Raw genomic sequence first — 16,238 nt, forward strand, 5'->3', positions numbered from 1 at the left:
CATACCAACTTTAAAAATAAATCGTGCAGGGATCTTTCCTCTTGTTATAGCCATAATACCATATTTGATTTAAAACTATACCGTGAATCGTTTGCGTATACATGTTGCTTAGCCATAGATTCAAACATTGGATTCTTCTGTTTTTTGATGACGAAACCAACGCCCATGACCCTGTACTTGTTCGCGAAGCTGGTTTTAGTATCTCAACAAATTTTTGATTAAGCCTCCCCATGGGCATCTGCAATGATTTACAGTCAAAATCATATTACTACGACTACTGCCATTATCATACGGTCAAGTATTCGCGCCTAAAAATTTAGCCCATACGCCCACTGGGTTTCGAATATATACAATGCTCAACGTCAATCTTTACCCGTCGATATAAGCAATCCCGAAATCTGGGATTCATTCAATGTCCACCCTCACTTTACCTGTTGATCTGCTTGTCTGAAATTTAGTGGCTGCCGCGGTAGCCTATGGATAACAACGCATTACTGCCCTTCAGCATTATTGTCAATAATTTTATATCAGAAAGAAATTCGTTTGAGCGACTGGCTTGAACCTTAATTGCCACAACTTCGATTCTCGATTTCTAACGGTGATATAACTAACCTATGGGGCGGTCAAGCACCCGAAAATTGTACCACAGCATTTTTTTTTTTTATAGTGGAGCTCTATCTGCAGGGACCACACCGAATCTGATTTGTCCTGATTACTATTCGACCTGTACAAACAACGCAAGGAAATGAATCTGGTCGTATTTTAGCCCGCGGCAACCGAACAATTTGCACTGCCTCTTCATTTCTGTCTTTCCAAGACTCTCTCTCTCTCCCTCCCTCCCTATGTGTCTCTGTGTCTCTCACTAGCTCTGTACGACAACGTTCTCCCGCTATAAGCAGCTTAGACGTAAACAGCAGCAGCAACAGTAGCTCTGGCAAGCTCAGTGGCCTTCAGACAAACGGCACACGAGAGTCGAATTTTAGTTGTGTATAGGTCAGATGTGCGTATGTGTGTTCGTGTATATATAGCCCGGCGTATGTTGTTCGTTGTGTAAACATGGAAGAAAAACGAGACGTACTCCCTGATATATTTTCAGTGCGTAAATGGCTTAATGTAAATGAAGCTATTCTTCTTGGGCTTTTTGCAGTACATGACTCTGCCGGAGCTTGGCTAGATTGGCTCAATAGGCATCAGTGAAATCAATAGGCAACTTGTTCTTCTGGTTTTGATGCCGGAAAGGTGTTATTTGTTATGGAAGAAATAGCAGTCGGCATCGCTGGATTAACGACGCCTAGTGAATAGGAGACTTGTAGAACTCGTGGAAGAATATCTTTTAGTGCTCCTTTGTTGTAGACCGGTTGTATTTTAGTTGGAGCAAATGGCATTATAGATCTCCCGAATATCATACAGCATATACAGTCCTACGTACTTTATGCCGTTTACCGCGTCCTTCATTTAGGAGCCACTTATCCAGCATCAATACTGTTTGTAGACATTTTTGTGTCTTATGGCCCCGTTGTACTACTATTCCGGTATACCTGCGTGCAATACATTCATGATACTCTCATATTAGACGGGTATGGAGCTTTTACATAAGTGCGTCCAACTTTGAGCGGACACGCTTAATGAATCTGATCCAGCTACGGCTGTACTGTACTTATATATTATATGCCACCTGTTGCGACTTTACGCCTTGATGCCAGCCTGCGTTAAGGATGCATCTAGAAAACGCATCGTAGAATCATCCAGCATTTGTGGAAGCTATTTCCCATATGTATGTCGAGCAACGATGAACAAAACAATTAAAAAAAAAAATGGCTTCGTCTCACGGTCATCAAGCGGATGCAGTCTTCTACAAGAGAACTAACCTCCGTCACGTCATTGCCCCTCTTTACAATAGACGATTCCGGGCATAACAGAGGAAGATGGAATTAGATCGTAAAGCAGTTAAACAGGAAACACTCAAGAAACATATATGAAATATACAGAAATGCAAACTTAGGTTTCATTTCACTTGAACTTAACAACAAATTGTTTGGGTATTCACGCTCAAATCTCAATAACGCCAACCCCTGCACTTTCATTAGCTCTCCTTTTGAACATTTTTAGCCACCCGCAGGTTCGAACTTGAGCTGGCTGGCAATGATGTAACTGTTTCGTCAAGCCACTAACAACTTGTCTTAAAGATATATATCAGGATATGTTTTTTCCATAATAATAGATATACTAATAAATATCGTAGTTACAGAGTTATGTTTCGCTAAAAATGCCGCAAACGCCGTCAACACCTCGGTATTTATAGAATTTATAAATAGTTTAGGTTCGAAGGTTGTATGAGTTAGACTTTAAAGGTACAGGTAGGGCTTTTATTGAATTAACTCCCAATACAGTACCGTTAGGTATTTATTTGATGCTAAGGTGGCGTGTCTGCTGTCGGGGACGAAAGCGGACACACCACCCACAAGGTCGCTCCTGATGGGCCTTCAAGTGCGAAGGAGAATACATCATGCTCGTCACCGCCTCACCTGATGCTGTAATACATGCCAAGCCAAAAACTAAATCAAGTTATTTCATTCATTCGATTCAACAGACGGTTTTATGCCGGTCACACAAAGCCGGATCTTATCTCTTCTAATGAGAAGATCCGGTCCTAATCAGGGCTAGCAGCTTACAACAGTGCGTACGCATTCGTGTGGCCAGTGTGCCTTAGCTATAACAGGATACCACGCGTATGCATATACGATTTTAACGATGATCATCAAAAAAGAGAATACCTTCCTCGTTGATCAAACGACAGTCGTTCAGCAGTCCCATCCAACCCTGACTATTGATTGAAATTCCCTTACGAATCCCTTCAACAAAGAATAGAAGTCTGTTCCGTTTGGCTTCCACAAGCATGTTTCCAATAGCTGGTGTCGCTATACGACTGATATCTACTACAGACAGAAGAACGCCCATACACCAATTAGGACAAATAGTTATCCTGAATTACTACCAACATCAACAGTGCATGCTTTAGCAACAACATCGAGACCTATAAAACTTGATTGCGCCTGCGGCCCCCACATCTTAGATGTTTCATATTTCATCATTGACGGGGCATAGATCCATATCCAGACGCTGCTTCTACTAGTTAGCTCGCTCATGTCGTATTTTATTGCTATAAGCATTCTATTTATCACTGTTCATGTTTTTCTGTCTCTCGCTGTTATTGTTGTTGTTTATTGGATCATAAAGAACGGGGCTATGCGGGCGGGCATTTACGCTCGTGATTTTCATTTTTTCGTTTGCTGCTTATTCTATTCATCGTGTCGCCTGGAGCACACGTATAGAGTGAGCGGATGCACTATTCCCAATACTTAAGACGAGCAAAACAAAAATCCCAACGAAATACAAACGAACAAATGGGGCATGACACAGCAGTGGTGACATAGCTGGCAGGCGACAAGGATTTCATTGTAACTGTGTGTCGTACTTGTACTATTGCGGAAAAATTGCACGTACAATGCATATAATGCGTATAGTACAGGAGGTTGCTTGTCGAGGATGATTGCTTCGCCTTGGAACAATAAGGATTCAGCCTGACACAGTGGGAAGAACCTTGCACGGACAACGACGGACTTAAGGAGCCATTCATTGGCATGGTATTATCAGTAACTGGAAGTAGAATATCTAGATATAGCACTATGGCTCCGTCATCTTATGCAGATATCTTACTCTACAGAGGTTAGTAGATTCTGAGGTTCAGGCAGTATCAATTGAAAATGTATTGTAGAATTTCGTTTGGACAGAAATGTGTAAGTTGCGATTAATATGTTGATCTCTAATTAATAACGTTTCTTAACACCGTACGAATGCAATCGATTGTTTTTTGGTCACTCTTCTATCGATTGAAGAACGTCTAGATTAGGTAATCTAGACGTTTTCCTTGAACCCGTCTTCGGTCAGAAGCGCGTCCAGCTCTTGAACTTTTTGGACACATGGTACCGAAGCCATGACATGATGAGCACGTCTAACCTTATTGCAACGCATTTTGCGTTTGCACACCTCCGGCCGGCATTGGTAGCGATCGTAGCTTACGTAACCTAACTTGGCACTCCCTACTTGCAGACATCTTTGTCTTCCTTTTTTATTTTCCTCTGTGTCGTCTTCTTATCGCTTGTAGTCAAATGAGATAGCTCACTCTAATCTAATTTTATCAGCCAACATATTCAATATCCACGTCGCTCTTCCTACGCTTCCCTGTACGTCCTCTCATAAGCATCACCGATAGATGATTGTAGTCGCTCGGGACAATACGGCCTGTTGCTATAGCCGAAATTTTGTTTCCGCTAGATAGCGGGATCCTTACAGCAGAAAACCTCTTTTATATATATATACAACGCCGCTTCAGCTGACAAACCTGTATGATTGTTACTTGATTTTTACCATTGGTTTGTGAGTATATATGATTTCAAAATATATTAGACACCACATAATCGAGCATCTAGGGGTATTGTCGGCAGGACTCAATCAAATGGATTCGGTTGACCGAGTTTCATTGGCGGCCTTACTAAAATGGGCGATTTTCCTGTCGTAGTGAGAAGGCGGGATGTGAAAGACAAGTGATCGTCTGTTATACCCGTGGCTGCGACTTAAATTGCTAGTAATAGCAGAGTGTTTCACTAATAATATTTCGGATATCCGACATTTGAAGAATTTGTATCAAAGTACCGATAACATCGGTAAGCGCAGACAGAATCACGCCGGCAGCAGAAGTTACTCTGTGCACCAACTATATGTCTAGTTGAATTAGGCACTACGGGTCGAAAGATTGGGTTAAATAGGTGGCGACCCGGCGGGCGACTGATGCAGTGCTGAAATTATAGTTCCAAACGTAAAATTTCTTTCGGCTAAATTAAACTATATGCACAGAGTTACCGTTCAGGCGTTGCCAAAGCAATGATTCCTTATCTTTTTTTTTTTTCTTCTTTTATAGAGTGTTCAGAAATTTCTTTAACGAAGGATCAGCACAGGTATCTTCTTACATCATAAGGTGCCACATTTTAGATAATAAAGGTCGTATGTGTGCGGGCCTATCTGTGATCAGTAAATGGGAAGCTTTAATAAAGGATGAATCTGCGTATCGGGATCCATGAATCGAATGAATATCAAGTCCCTCAATAGACAGTGTTAGACTATAGAAAGTTACGTTATTCGCGTAAATTATATAGCTCAGGTCTGGATCTACACCCGCTCTCTGGCGATGTTTACCATAACGTAACGTGGTAAACGTGTGTGATCAGGGAAACCGAAATTTTGCTTACAACACAGCATAATATTGATGTCAAGCAACACTCAGTGATTCTGAGAAAAACCCATGATCGCTATATTTTACCCCAGTGAACTGACAAATGGTAAACGGCAATAGTAATGATTGGGTGCAAAAAAACTTCTTTAAGGGAAAAAGAACAACCACGAATTTGGTAGTAACATTTGTGGGGGGTGTCAAAGGCTCGGGATCGATCGTAGCTCTCATTCAGAAATCTGCTCGCTCCTCTTCTTAAGGTTACAACCGTTCGATTAGCTTCAGCCTTGTCATCGTGAGCTCGTGACGTTTTATTGAGGGTATCAGAGCCGATTGCACTAAATCCAAATTTGGCACCTGAGTATGTCGAGGCATGGCCGTGGATTTAAGATTGATATTTAAGATAATGGCGGGCGTTAGTATTTCGTAGTAGGTGGGATAGAAAACAATTTGAAAAGGATGTTGCGAAATTGAATCCATTAGATTTTGCAATCGTTTGCGCATCTCCTGCAACTTTAAGAAACGGAAAATGCAAACCCTTTACCTGCACGGCACTATGTTTCAAACTATCTAAGGGCTATCGACTTAATCAGCGTGATAAAACTACAGTTAACGTATATTAGATTCTTTTTTAACTTGACGAAACAAATGCTTGACAAAATAGGCATAATCGAACACAGCTAACATCTGTAGAAGTGGTAATATGATTGGTGTGGGCAAAACAAGTTTAATTTCGCTGCAATCAAAGTTATATGGTTGTAATTTCATGGAGTCACGGGAATAAATGTTCACCAATCCCAATATCACATTGCACACCTAACAGTTGTTTTCAAATTTTACATTTGATACTATTTTATAAGAAAAAGTTGCTTCAGGTTGTTGAATCCTCGCTTTTAAGCATAGATTGCGTCACCTGGTATCCCTATGTTTTGTAGGCAAACATGTTACCACTGCATCACGACAGAAACGCATTACATCTTCTTTGTCTGTAGCAACCATTTTTAATTACTCGCACACGGTCCGAATGCACACGGTAGCAATCGTAAATTGCTACATGTGCATTGTATACGTACATTTTTTCCTATAAATGTAGCTCTCTCCTATTAAAATAAATCTATAGTGTGCATAGCCACGTATATTGAAAACTCCACTTTTAGATCTCATTTCTATTGGGTTCTGTTCTTCTTCTTCTTAAATTAGTTAGGTGCCGTCCGTCTGGTATTAGACTTCCGCCCCTCGCTTTCCACTCCCGTCATGGCGTACCGTGCGATGACACGCTTCGCTTTGCATGATACGTCGGATGGCAGCATTGGCCTGGTATAACGGAGAGAGGATCCAAAACAAAAGGCATTCGAGAACATGAGCAACTTTTCAGCTAATGCTAAAGTAGCAAAAAAAGGTTGAGGGAATAGAATAACCTGTCAGAAGCATACACAGTGAGTCTTGTACGAAGGCGAACGAGGTTGATACGGAAAGCTATCCTTATTTCTGCGAAATTATTATAATGACGACGACGATCACGATGAGGATTATGGCTACTATAATTGCTAAGACCTGTTCCTAGGGCCCCATGGAAGTGCAAGGAATGGGGGTCTTTTGTTGCAAGGGAGTAGATAATAAGCAAGCTACGTGAACATGCAAAGTTGGTCTGGAGTTGATGAATTTCATTGAGGATCGCAGAGCAATAACGGCGAGTAAGATCTGCCTTAGCGGTCATAGCATTCTCCAGGTTACTAGTGCAACATCGCAAGTAGCTGTTTCCGTCTCTTACTATTTCGTCAGACCAAGAGACATCATGGATTTACGAAGTGGCCGGGTCGAAGCGGTGTTTGTTGTTAGGGGCAGCCTTTTCCGAGGCAGCGGACGCGTCGGAAGGGCGGCTTCTCTCTAGCGCCGTTCTAAGAGGGTGATTGAGCAGTTTTAATTACAGCTCATTATAGTAAGATTGTTGTCATCATGAAAGAGATTGCTTGATGGTCACCTGGCAAGCGAACTACGCAGATCCCCTCTGTGGCACTTTGAGAGCAGGGAGCCAAAGCAGGCCATGAACACTAGGTTACATAGAAGAGCAAGCGGCTTGCCAGAGAATATTACAGCGGATGTGACGGGAATATAGAGGGGTGAGGTTCCGCCATCAGGAAAACAACGAAGGCGGATTTGGGTAATCCGAAGCCATGGTGCCGGCACCAGGATCCAAAGGAGCAAAAAGAGCTTGCTCCATTAGAGTTTTACTCCCAGACCGTCAACCTAGCTCTCAAGTCCCTCGTTTCATTGGTCACACAGGACCCAAGGCATTACTTCGTGTATCCGTTCTATATACTGGTCGTCTCTACTGAAGTGATTTATATGAAAGATAGTATGGTATCTTCTATTTTATAGGAACCTGAAAAAATACATTGTTTTTCGGTACACTCTTTGTCTACGCGGTTGAACGACCTATTTGGCTAGTTAGATACGCTTAGGTGGGGTACCAGGCAGTCAGGTTGATCGATAGGTTAATGAACTCGCTGGAGAGGACCTGTCCTTGACTATTATAAAAACCAACCGAGTGAACTTTTACTGTACAGTGAGAAATGGGTTAAGGTGGAACGGGAACAGAATGTTATGCCGAAGAAAGTATTAAATAAAAGGGTTTCGAGGACCGTTAGTCGTATCGAGGAATACTTTATCTCGTAGGCCTTTGATGGAAAAGGCAGACGAATAGTGAATGAATCAGAAATCATGGGGTAAAACTGACAAACAAGAAAGCTTGGATGATGCTCGGCGCAAGGCAACGTCGATCAGAAAAATGGCGTACCTGAGGAAAAGGCACTCATTACTACTTAATATGGGCATAAAATATACTCCAAGAGCTTCACTAGTGCGACGACAGAACCCTTAACCGTGGCAAATTAAAGCACGTTGAGACTGTAACAAATTAAATCAATGTTTATGTGTCTATGCATATAGGCAGAAGTTGCTGTACTGCTAACTGCAGTCCGATCTGATCGAATCACATGTACAAAGCATGCTCTCAGCTTAACGTAAAGAATCGTATAAAAATAATCAAACTCCTCTATTGCTGATTCATATGTTTTCAACAGGAGATAATATTATTATAAGATGCTTTTTGTTACGACTGGTCGAGGGCAGCGCAGCGGTCTCTAAACTAAGGAAGAACTCGATCTTCAGTGGAACGTCAAAGAGGTCTTTATCTACCTATCTACATCCTTCTACATATGCGGTGGTCTAGCGACTCTGCTAGCTTTTTTTTCGGGAGAAGCAGGCGCTAAAACGAAACGCTTGCGAAAGGGAGGTGCACGTTGTTGGTGTACGTATATTTGGTAGTCGACAGTGACACGCTGAAGGCCTTGTATGAGGTAACAAGCAAGTATAGTCATTGAGTGAAATGTAATTGTACTGTAGTTGTAGTTAAACCCTTGCTACGAAAAGGAATATTTAATTTAACTATCGCTCAGGGTTAAAGCTAGCATTCATGACACGATTTCAGTTGTCCAAAATATATTGCTGAAGAGGCATCAATTGCTGAGTAACTGAAGAATCATTTTTTATCCGTGTAGTCTCGATTGTTCAGATGTAACTGTAAAAACATATGTTTCTATTGACTTGACTAGCGTCGAAGGGAGTCGACGCTTATTTAGAATGTCTGAATGTTCAGATACCGATCAGTATAAGAATTTAGAAAAGTTACGGCGATTTCAAACTATTAATAAGGTATCGGACTTATGGATTATGTACACACACGAGTGTCTAATAGATAATTGTATAGGTTTTATACGCACCTCTGCAAATCAACCACTTCGCAAAAACTAAACAATAAGAGCGAAATGTCTGCAAAAACGACATAGTTTAAATGAAGGGCATTGAAATAATATCCTATCAGGTCCGTCTGCGATGCAGAACGTACGCAATGTAAAACAGAATACGTCTAACCGTACGTATTGAATTAGCGTAACCAAGCGTTTCAATTAAATACGAGGCGGAATTTTATTATGTGCTAAATATGCTTTTCAACACCGTTGAAGCCAATCACACAGTACAAATTCACATACATACATCCATCTGTAGATGCTGTTGTCTGTTCATTATGTATTCGTATAAGATATAAATTTTTCGAATGAAGTAAAAAAAAGATCGCTTTGACCTCCCATCGACCACCTTGTTCGACGGACCGTCTATTAAGTACCACTTCATCTAGCAAGGTCATCGGATTCGTTTGTCGACCTTAGATGAACTGTGAGCACTTCTGCTTCTTGATGTGTACGGCCCTTACATACAACGATATTTAACAATCCGCAAGTTCATCTATTCTCGGAAAAGGAAATATAGGCTATATATAAATTTTCCCAACGAAGCAAAATGTGCCTCGTGCATCAAAAAAGCTATACTCTAACTACTTAACAGAAGTAACGGACGTAGGACCCAAGACATTTATTTCACATTGTCAGATACCCACAACCTGGCTGGATGCAGGTTTGCAGCAGCTTCAGGTGCGCCATAGAAGCCGTCGATTCTGGGCACGTTCAACGGTACGGCAAGGTAGTTCCGTTATTGCTCACAGACTCCACGAATAGTGTTGGCCAAAGCATCGTTGATCCCGATCCGGCCGGAATCCACAACCTGTGACGGGATATGCAGCCCACCACATTGTGGCTCATATACAAAGCTCTTCCTCTTTGCATGTCAACACTCCACCGAGCGGCTCTGCAGGGACAGGCGCCATTTCTAAAGATAAAGCAATCAGATAGCGTATCGTAGTGCTCCCTGGGGTTGGGGGAAACGTACCCCCTGTGATCTCACTGCGATGCAGGGGGAAGCTAGTTCCTCGAGGCCCATACCCAAAGGAAAACTCAAAACGCCGGGAGTGTAGCGTTCCATCGTAAACGCTGACTAGAAGATTATCCAGCACTACTGCGTAAATAGCGCAGGGTTGACGGAGATAGTGGGAGCTCTTGTGGGTTCTCATACCTATAGCGAGCCATCCAATATTAGCTTGTGCGACAATTGTGGTATCCTTTTAATATAGGTGGGCCGTATTGTGTACACACGTCTAATATACAGATTATTAACTTACAATTCTATTTTTGCAATTGGAAGCAAAAGACAGGACAACTATATTCATTAGAGTAAATAAATCGTCAATATCAATTAAGCTCATGAACAACGCCACTGCTACGACCGAAATCACGAAGAGACTTTAACAGACCTGCGTGAAAAATGTTACGAGGTAAAGAATCGGCAGGCTACTTTTAAGCAGCATTGGTCAATGTTGTATCACGCACAAATAATTTGTTAATCTAGTCAGAAATAATAAAAGCGACGTAAATTCTTCTTGTAGAAAATATTTTTTATCATGCTGATTTTGATCTAAGAGTGAAGACTCAAGAAAATAGCCGGTGACGACTAAAGACAAATGTCGACATTTTTTAGCTAGCAACGTCCATTAAGCAGTAGGCTTCGGTGTTGGCGTGTACGTTGAAGTTACCTTCGCAAAGGTGCTCTCCCTTCAACAGTTCCGTTAGTGATTATTGGTTTTCAACGTATCAGGTCAGGTCTCTACCGGAATTTTATTCCTATTAGTGATTTCAAGCAACACGAGTTACTGATATCAAACTTTTCAGAAGTGAGAAAATTAGTATTTACGATAGACTCAAACAAGATAAAAACAATTTTACCGCGAGTAACAGAGGTCGTTTTGAATGATTTATTTGAAAAGTATTATTGGGAAATTTGCATTAAGGTCGACGCGTTACATTCTGAGCAAATATCCTATATTCTAACCATGTCTTGCTCAAAACAAAGCACGAAATGCCTATCTACTAATATTGTAGTTTATCTAGAGAATAAGCGCCGGAACGGTAATTTGGCCTTGTGTATAGGATATACTCACACTCAGGCAATACTATTGCTTGCTCTTTCTCGACAATATGTGATGAGCGTTTTTTAGGAAAACCTGGTTGAGTGGTTCCTGTTGTTTGGTAAGTGTACTAAAAATACACCACTTTTAAGTGGGCTCTCGACTCCAGCACGGGAACTATTGGCCACCCTTGCACGTTTTCACAAGCGAATCTTTTGCTACCCATCCTTCAAGGCTTCTCTACAGTCTTAGAACACTTAGTGTCTATAAAGTCACTTCGGTAACAAGGGTAACGCTCCCGAATAAACCTTTCGTAGTTACTACTTCATTTAACTATGTACATAGGGTGAGAACCATCCGAGATGCACAGGCACTTGTCGGTTTTTGAGACACCTTACCTGTTTATAAAACGCGTTACGTATATAAGATGAAATGATGTAATTTCAAGGTCAAGCGTTGCCAGCCGGCTGAAATTAGAGTGTGTGACTGAAGCGGTAACATCGGACGTTATACTTTTTATTTCTCTTATGGTTAAATCTATAAAATAGAATACTTACCGAAATCGACAGTTTGTGTCCATGGACGCCGTTTTCGTGGCCTCTGTTATTACTATTGTTTATATGACTGGTAGCGAACTGCTGGTGTTGGAGTGTAGAGGGCACGGGATTGTGCATTTTACCGATATCAGCGCCAACTATTGTTGTCGCGCTCGCGTTGCAACTCCCGTTTCCGTCCGTGTTATTGTTACTCGTCGCCGCCATCATCACCTCACTTATAGAATCACCAGTCCCTCCAAGGCCACGAGGATCGGCCGTGTTATACGTGTCCACAATTAATGTCTCTGTTGGCTCTCTGATATAGCCCTCATCGTCACCTTCTTTACGGGTCACGCTGTTAGGACTCATTTCTGATCCGCACGCATCGGAATGGCGAACTGCCTGCGGCCTCAGAGAATCCGGCTCGACGCTTGAAGCCGTGAGCGTCACTGGAGCACAAATAGTCAAACTCGGCACTGTCGTCACATTAGGCGTAGATGTTTTAGTAACGTTCATGTTATTACTACTTGAAGCATTACTGTTAGTGGCATTATTAGTCGTAGCAATACCAATTGTTGCTGATGCCGCTCCTTCCTCTCGTCCTGCCGCTAACGTGTTGTTAGTTTGGTAGCAGTTGCTATGTTGATTCCTAATGTTGTTATTCTTGTTGTTTTGTTTCATCACTGTCGTATCACTGACACCAGCTGCTCCATTTACCACTGCACTTCCTATACCGGCCACACCACAAGAACTGCTAACACCTGCACCGTCTACACCAACACCTGCATCTGAACCTGCACAGAAGAGCAGCGTATCACCGTTGCCATCTACACTAGCGGCGCTTATCCCCGCGGCACTTGCGCAATCCAAATTTATTGTTCCGGATGTTGCTGCTGATCCGACACTCGTTGCGTGTCCACCCGTGTTGGGATTTTCAACCACGTTTGTCAAAGCACCACCCGCAATCCTCACTCGGCCTGTTGTCACACTACCATTATTATTACCACCCCCGACCCCAGCAACCCCACCGGTACCCCCGCAGTAAACCACCGGACCCCCTCCATTTCCAGCACGTACTGCCACTGAAATTTTCATGGAGTCGACTGGATCCTGCTGCTGCTGCTGCTGCGGCTGCTGCTGCTGCTGCTGCAGTCCCATTGCTGATGTCATTGTTGCTTGCGGGTTCGTGATGATTCCACCGGTACCTTGTGTTTGCTGTTGTTTTGCTAATAATCGAGCTTTCTCCAACTGTTCCTGATGCTGCAAAGCCAGTTTATTAATATTACTGCTCGCATGGGCCTGGGCTAACTGGGTTAGCTCGCGGGGCTCCCGCCTCAAAAGAAGCTGCTCTCGATGATGGCTGTGCTCGGCCTCAACGGCCGAAGCTCCCATAGTATCGACGTCGGGCGAAATCGGTGGACTTGATCCGTCCGATTCAGGGGACCCCTCTTCAGCTTCCGTGTTCACGATTACGATCGGGGGTGGTGAGAATTTCTTATCGCCGCCGCGTCTTCGGAGCGAGTTGTTTTCACACGCTGATTCGACACTGTGCTGTGTACCGAGTGGCTGTTGGGCGGCAATCGCCGCTTTGTTTCTGGCTGCCAGTGTCTTTTTGCGCTCCATTGCTCGACGGGCGCGTTTTCGTGCCGCTAGAAATATCTTAATGTAGACAAATACCATAACGACAGCTGGTATATAGAAGCTGCCCAAAGCCGAATAAAGGACATAGCCAAGATCCTCTGAAACGGAACACTGGGGCAATGAGTTCTTTTGATCGGACATTTTCCGCCAGCCGATCAACGGTGGCAATGATATCAATGCTGAAAGGAGCCATACTCCACAGATCATCACGACGGCTCGGGACGCCGTGCGTTTTCGAAGATACTCTACAGCATGCGTGACACTCCAGTAGCGGTCTAGCGATATCAAGCACAAGTTGTTGATTGATGCTGTACAAATCAAGACGTCGAGAGCCGCGTGGATGTCGCACCAAATCTCACCAAATATCCAATAACCCATTAGTTCACGAGCAAGAGAAAACGGCATGATGACCAAACCGATAAGAAAATCGCTGACCGCCAACGAGGCGATGAACCAGTTCTGGGTCGTTTTTAACGACTTTTCAGTCGCGATGGCGATACAGACAAGCATATTGCCGACAACGATGACGATCATAATTAGCGTAACGAGTACAGCCGTAATAATGAACCCGATCTCTGGAATTTTAGCCAGTGGGCCGCCCGGCAGCGTGTAATTGCCATCGGCTGTTTCGAGGACGCCGGCTTCCTCGTAGCTTCGAGGCACCTCTTCTTCGCCCCATTCAAGTAACGTGTGGTTGGGCGCCGACGCAAAACTACCGGTCACCACAGTGATCATTGTGCTAATAACACTGGGATGCTCCGAGGCCACGTCGGCAGTCGTCACGGCTTACGGCGTCGTTGTGGCTGCCAAACTGCTCCACCTCAAGCGATTCAAGCTGACCGAGTTTCGGGAAAAAGGAACAATTACTCACGCCTGTCAACAACAGAAACAGAACACTGAACCTGACGAAGTCTTCCTCCTTGGTGTCTTCGTCGTTGAAAAGCTGCGGCGAATTTTTGAGAAGACTGTGAAGCAGTTGGGACTGTGTAGTGACCTGGTCTAGCTCGCTGGTTTCGCTTTGGTTCGCCTTTGACAAGGAGCGATCTTCACTAGCCTTTTGTGTGACTAGGCGCTGTTGTGTTATTTGCCCTATAATAGGGAAAATTTGCTTGTAAATCTCGTTGTACTAACTTCACTTCTGGACTGTGACCTTCTGATTCTACAGACGACAAGGATTCTCTGTACATACGTTTTGAACTATAGGAACCGCTATTAATCGGAGCTGTTCTCTGTTTGTGTTGTAGTCCGCCTACGTGCGTAATGTAACGTAACCTTATTAGTCTATAGTATAGAATGAAGAGGCCCGCACACTTGTTAACTATTTACTCCTCCCTGTTCTCACCTCTTGCATATACATATGTATCTTGTTATGTATACGCATGTGATCCAGATAGCTGATAATGCAGGAGCCCTCTTTACTACGCCCTGTAGATGTAGTCGTTTGGTGTAGTTCCCACTCAAGTCCACGTGATGATGCAGTCGTAACGCGTTCACCTGCTGCTCGACCCAGACGAGATGAGGGGTTCTAGTTTCAGAATCGGACATATAGAGACACACAATTCATTTCGTGTTGGAAGCGGTCATTAGCCATTCGAAGCAGTTATGCTGAGTGGGGGCGGTAGAACCTCATTTACGAAATATTTAAGTAAGTTGTTATTATTATTATTATTATTGCGTACTTGTTCTTCTTCCAGCTCTTTTTTTCTCTTCAAACACCGATGGGTCACATTGTTCGGTAGCAACATCAGTAGAGAAATCTTGCCTAGTTTAACTTCAGGGAGACAATCGATGACAGTATTAGCTTGGCAGCTGTCGTCCACGCGTCCGAACCCCTTCTATTGCTGCACACTATAAGCTTTGGTACAAAAAAAACACAACGATTGATATAACGAGCGAAACCGCTTGAATTCGAACAAGTAAACAGAACAGCTTGTTGACCATGCAACGGCTAAATCGCTCAACGTTTCCTTATTAATGGCGATGACCGCTTGAAGTGAAGTTGCCCGTCAAGCCCTTACATCCGACGCTCTCACCGTGTTCCTCACCGCCACCTTGGGTGGCGTCACTGACGGTCTCGTATAATAACTACCACGTTAACGCCCCGCCAGTACGGCAGAAGCGCAGCGCTAACAGGATTAAGTATGTTGTTTACCGTTACTAACTCCTAGGTAGAGTAAGGCTAAGGCTTGCCCCGACCTCAACGATCGTCTAGGAGACACAACCAACAAGGTGAGCTGGTTATATCGTTGACTGGCTGGTTAAGGTGGCCCGTGTTGCCGTATCTATGGCTTGAGATTAAGAACCCCTCGAGAATAAAAATTCGTTCCTAGTTTCTTTGGCTAGTAGGCGAGTAAGTGGTACGCGCGCCAGCTAGTAAAGGCCACACGTCAACTTGAGCCCTTCCGCAGAGAGCCACACGACTGGCAGTTAGAATTAAGGGTGTATTTGGTCAATCGCTAGGCCAGTGCCGCCTCTGATGCCGACTGCTATATGGCCAGCCACTACTGAGATACAAGTCAAAGACGTGTCGGACTGTTGAAAGAAATCGAGAATCAGAGTCGAGCCTGCCGCCAGATGGAAAGGACAAGGTAGCCTTGCGTGGTAGCCTCCGAGATGGGCCGAAGTAACCGTGGCAAGAAGCCAGGTTCATTATCCGCCTTGCAATCCGCAGTAGCACCTTCGACTCATCAGCCAAAAGCTTCTATTCTTCTTAATCAGAATCGCTTAAGTTCAATGGAGCCAGTACTAGTTGTTATAGTATTAGGGTGGTAGTGGTTGCAGTAGCACTTAATCCAAACAGCTTCCTGCCGCCGGCATTGACAAGCCACGTTGTGCTTAACGAACTCAACGCAATGGGAGAACCAACAATATGCAGCTTAAGCTGACCAAGCACTCAAGATGGGTCATTAGATAAGTT

The 16,238-nt window shown here is 43.6% G+C and overlaps 1 protein-coding gene across 1 annotated transcript in view; it reads right to left on the reverse strand.

Annotated features, from left to right (window-relative positions):
• Positions 1–15,996, reverse strand: part of LOC111260384 (uncharacterized) — a 31,451-nt gene extending 15,455 nt beyond the window's left edge. Inside the window, exon 1 of the mRNA XM_086968304.1 lies at positions 11,702–15,996. Within this exon, the coding sequence (XP_086824430.1) occupies positions 11,702–14,056 (2,355 nt within the window). The 5' untranslated portion in view covers positions 14,057–15,996. The remainder of the gene's footprint in view (positions 1–11,701) is intronic.
• Between the last annotated feature and the right edge of the window lie 242 nt (positions 15,997–16,238).

The sequence above is a fragment of the Varroa jacobsoni genome, unplaced genomic scaffold, assembly GCF_002532875.2.
Source record: "Varroa jacobsoni isolate VJ856 unplaced genomic scaffold, vjacob_1.0 scaffold_432, whole genome shotgun sequence".
Taxonomy (NCBI): domain Eukaryota; kingdom Metazoa; phylum Arthropoda; class Arachnida; order Mesostigmata; family Varroidae; genus Varroa; species Varroa jacobsoni.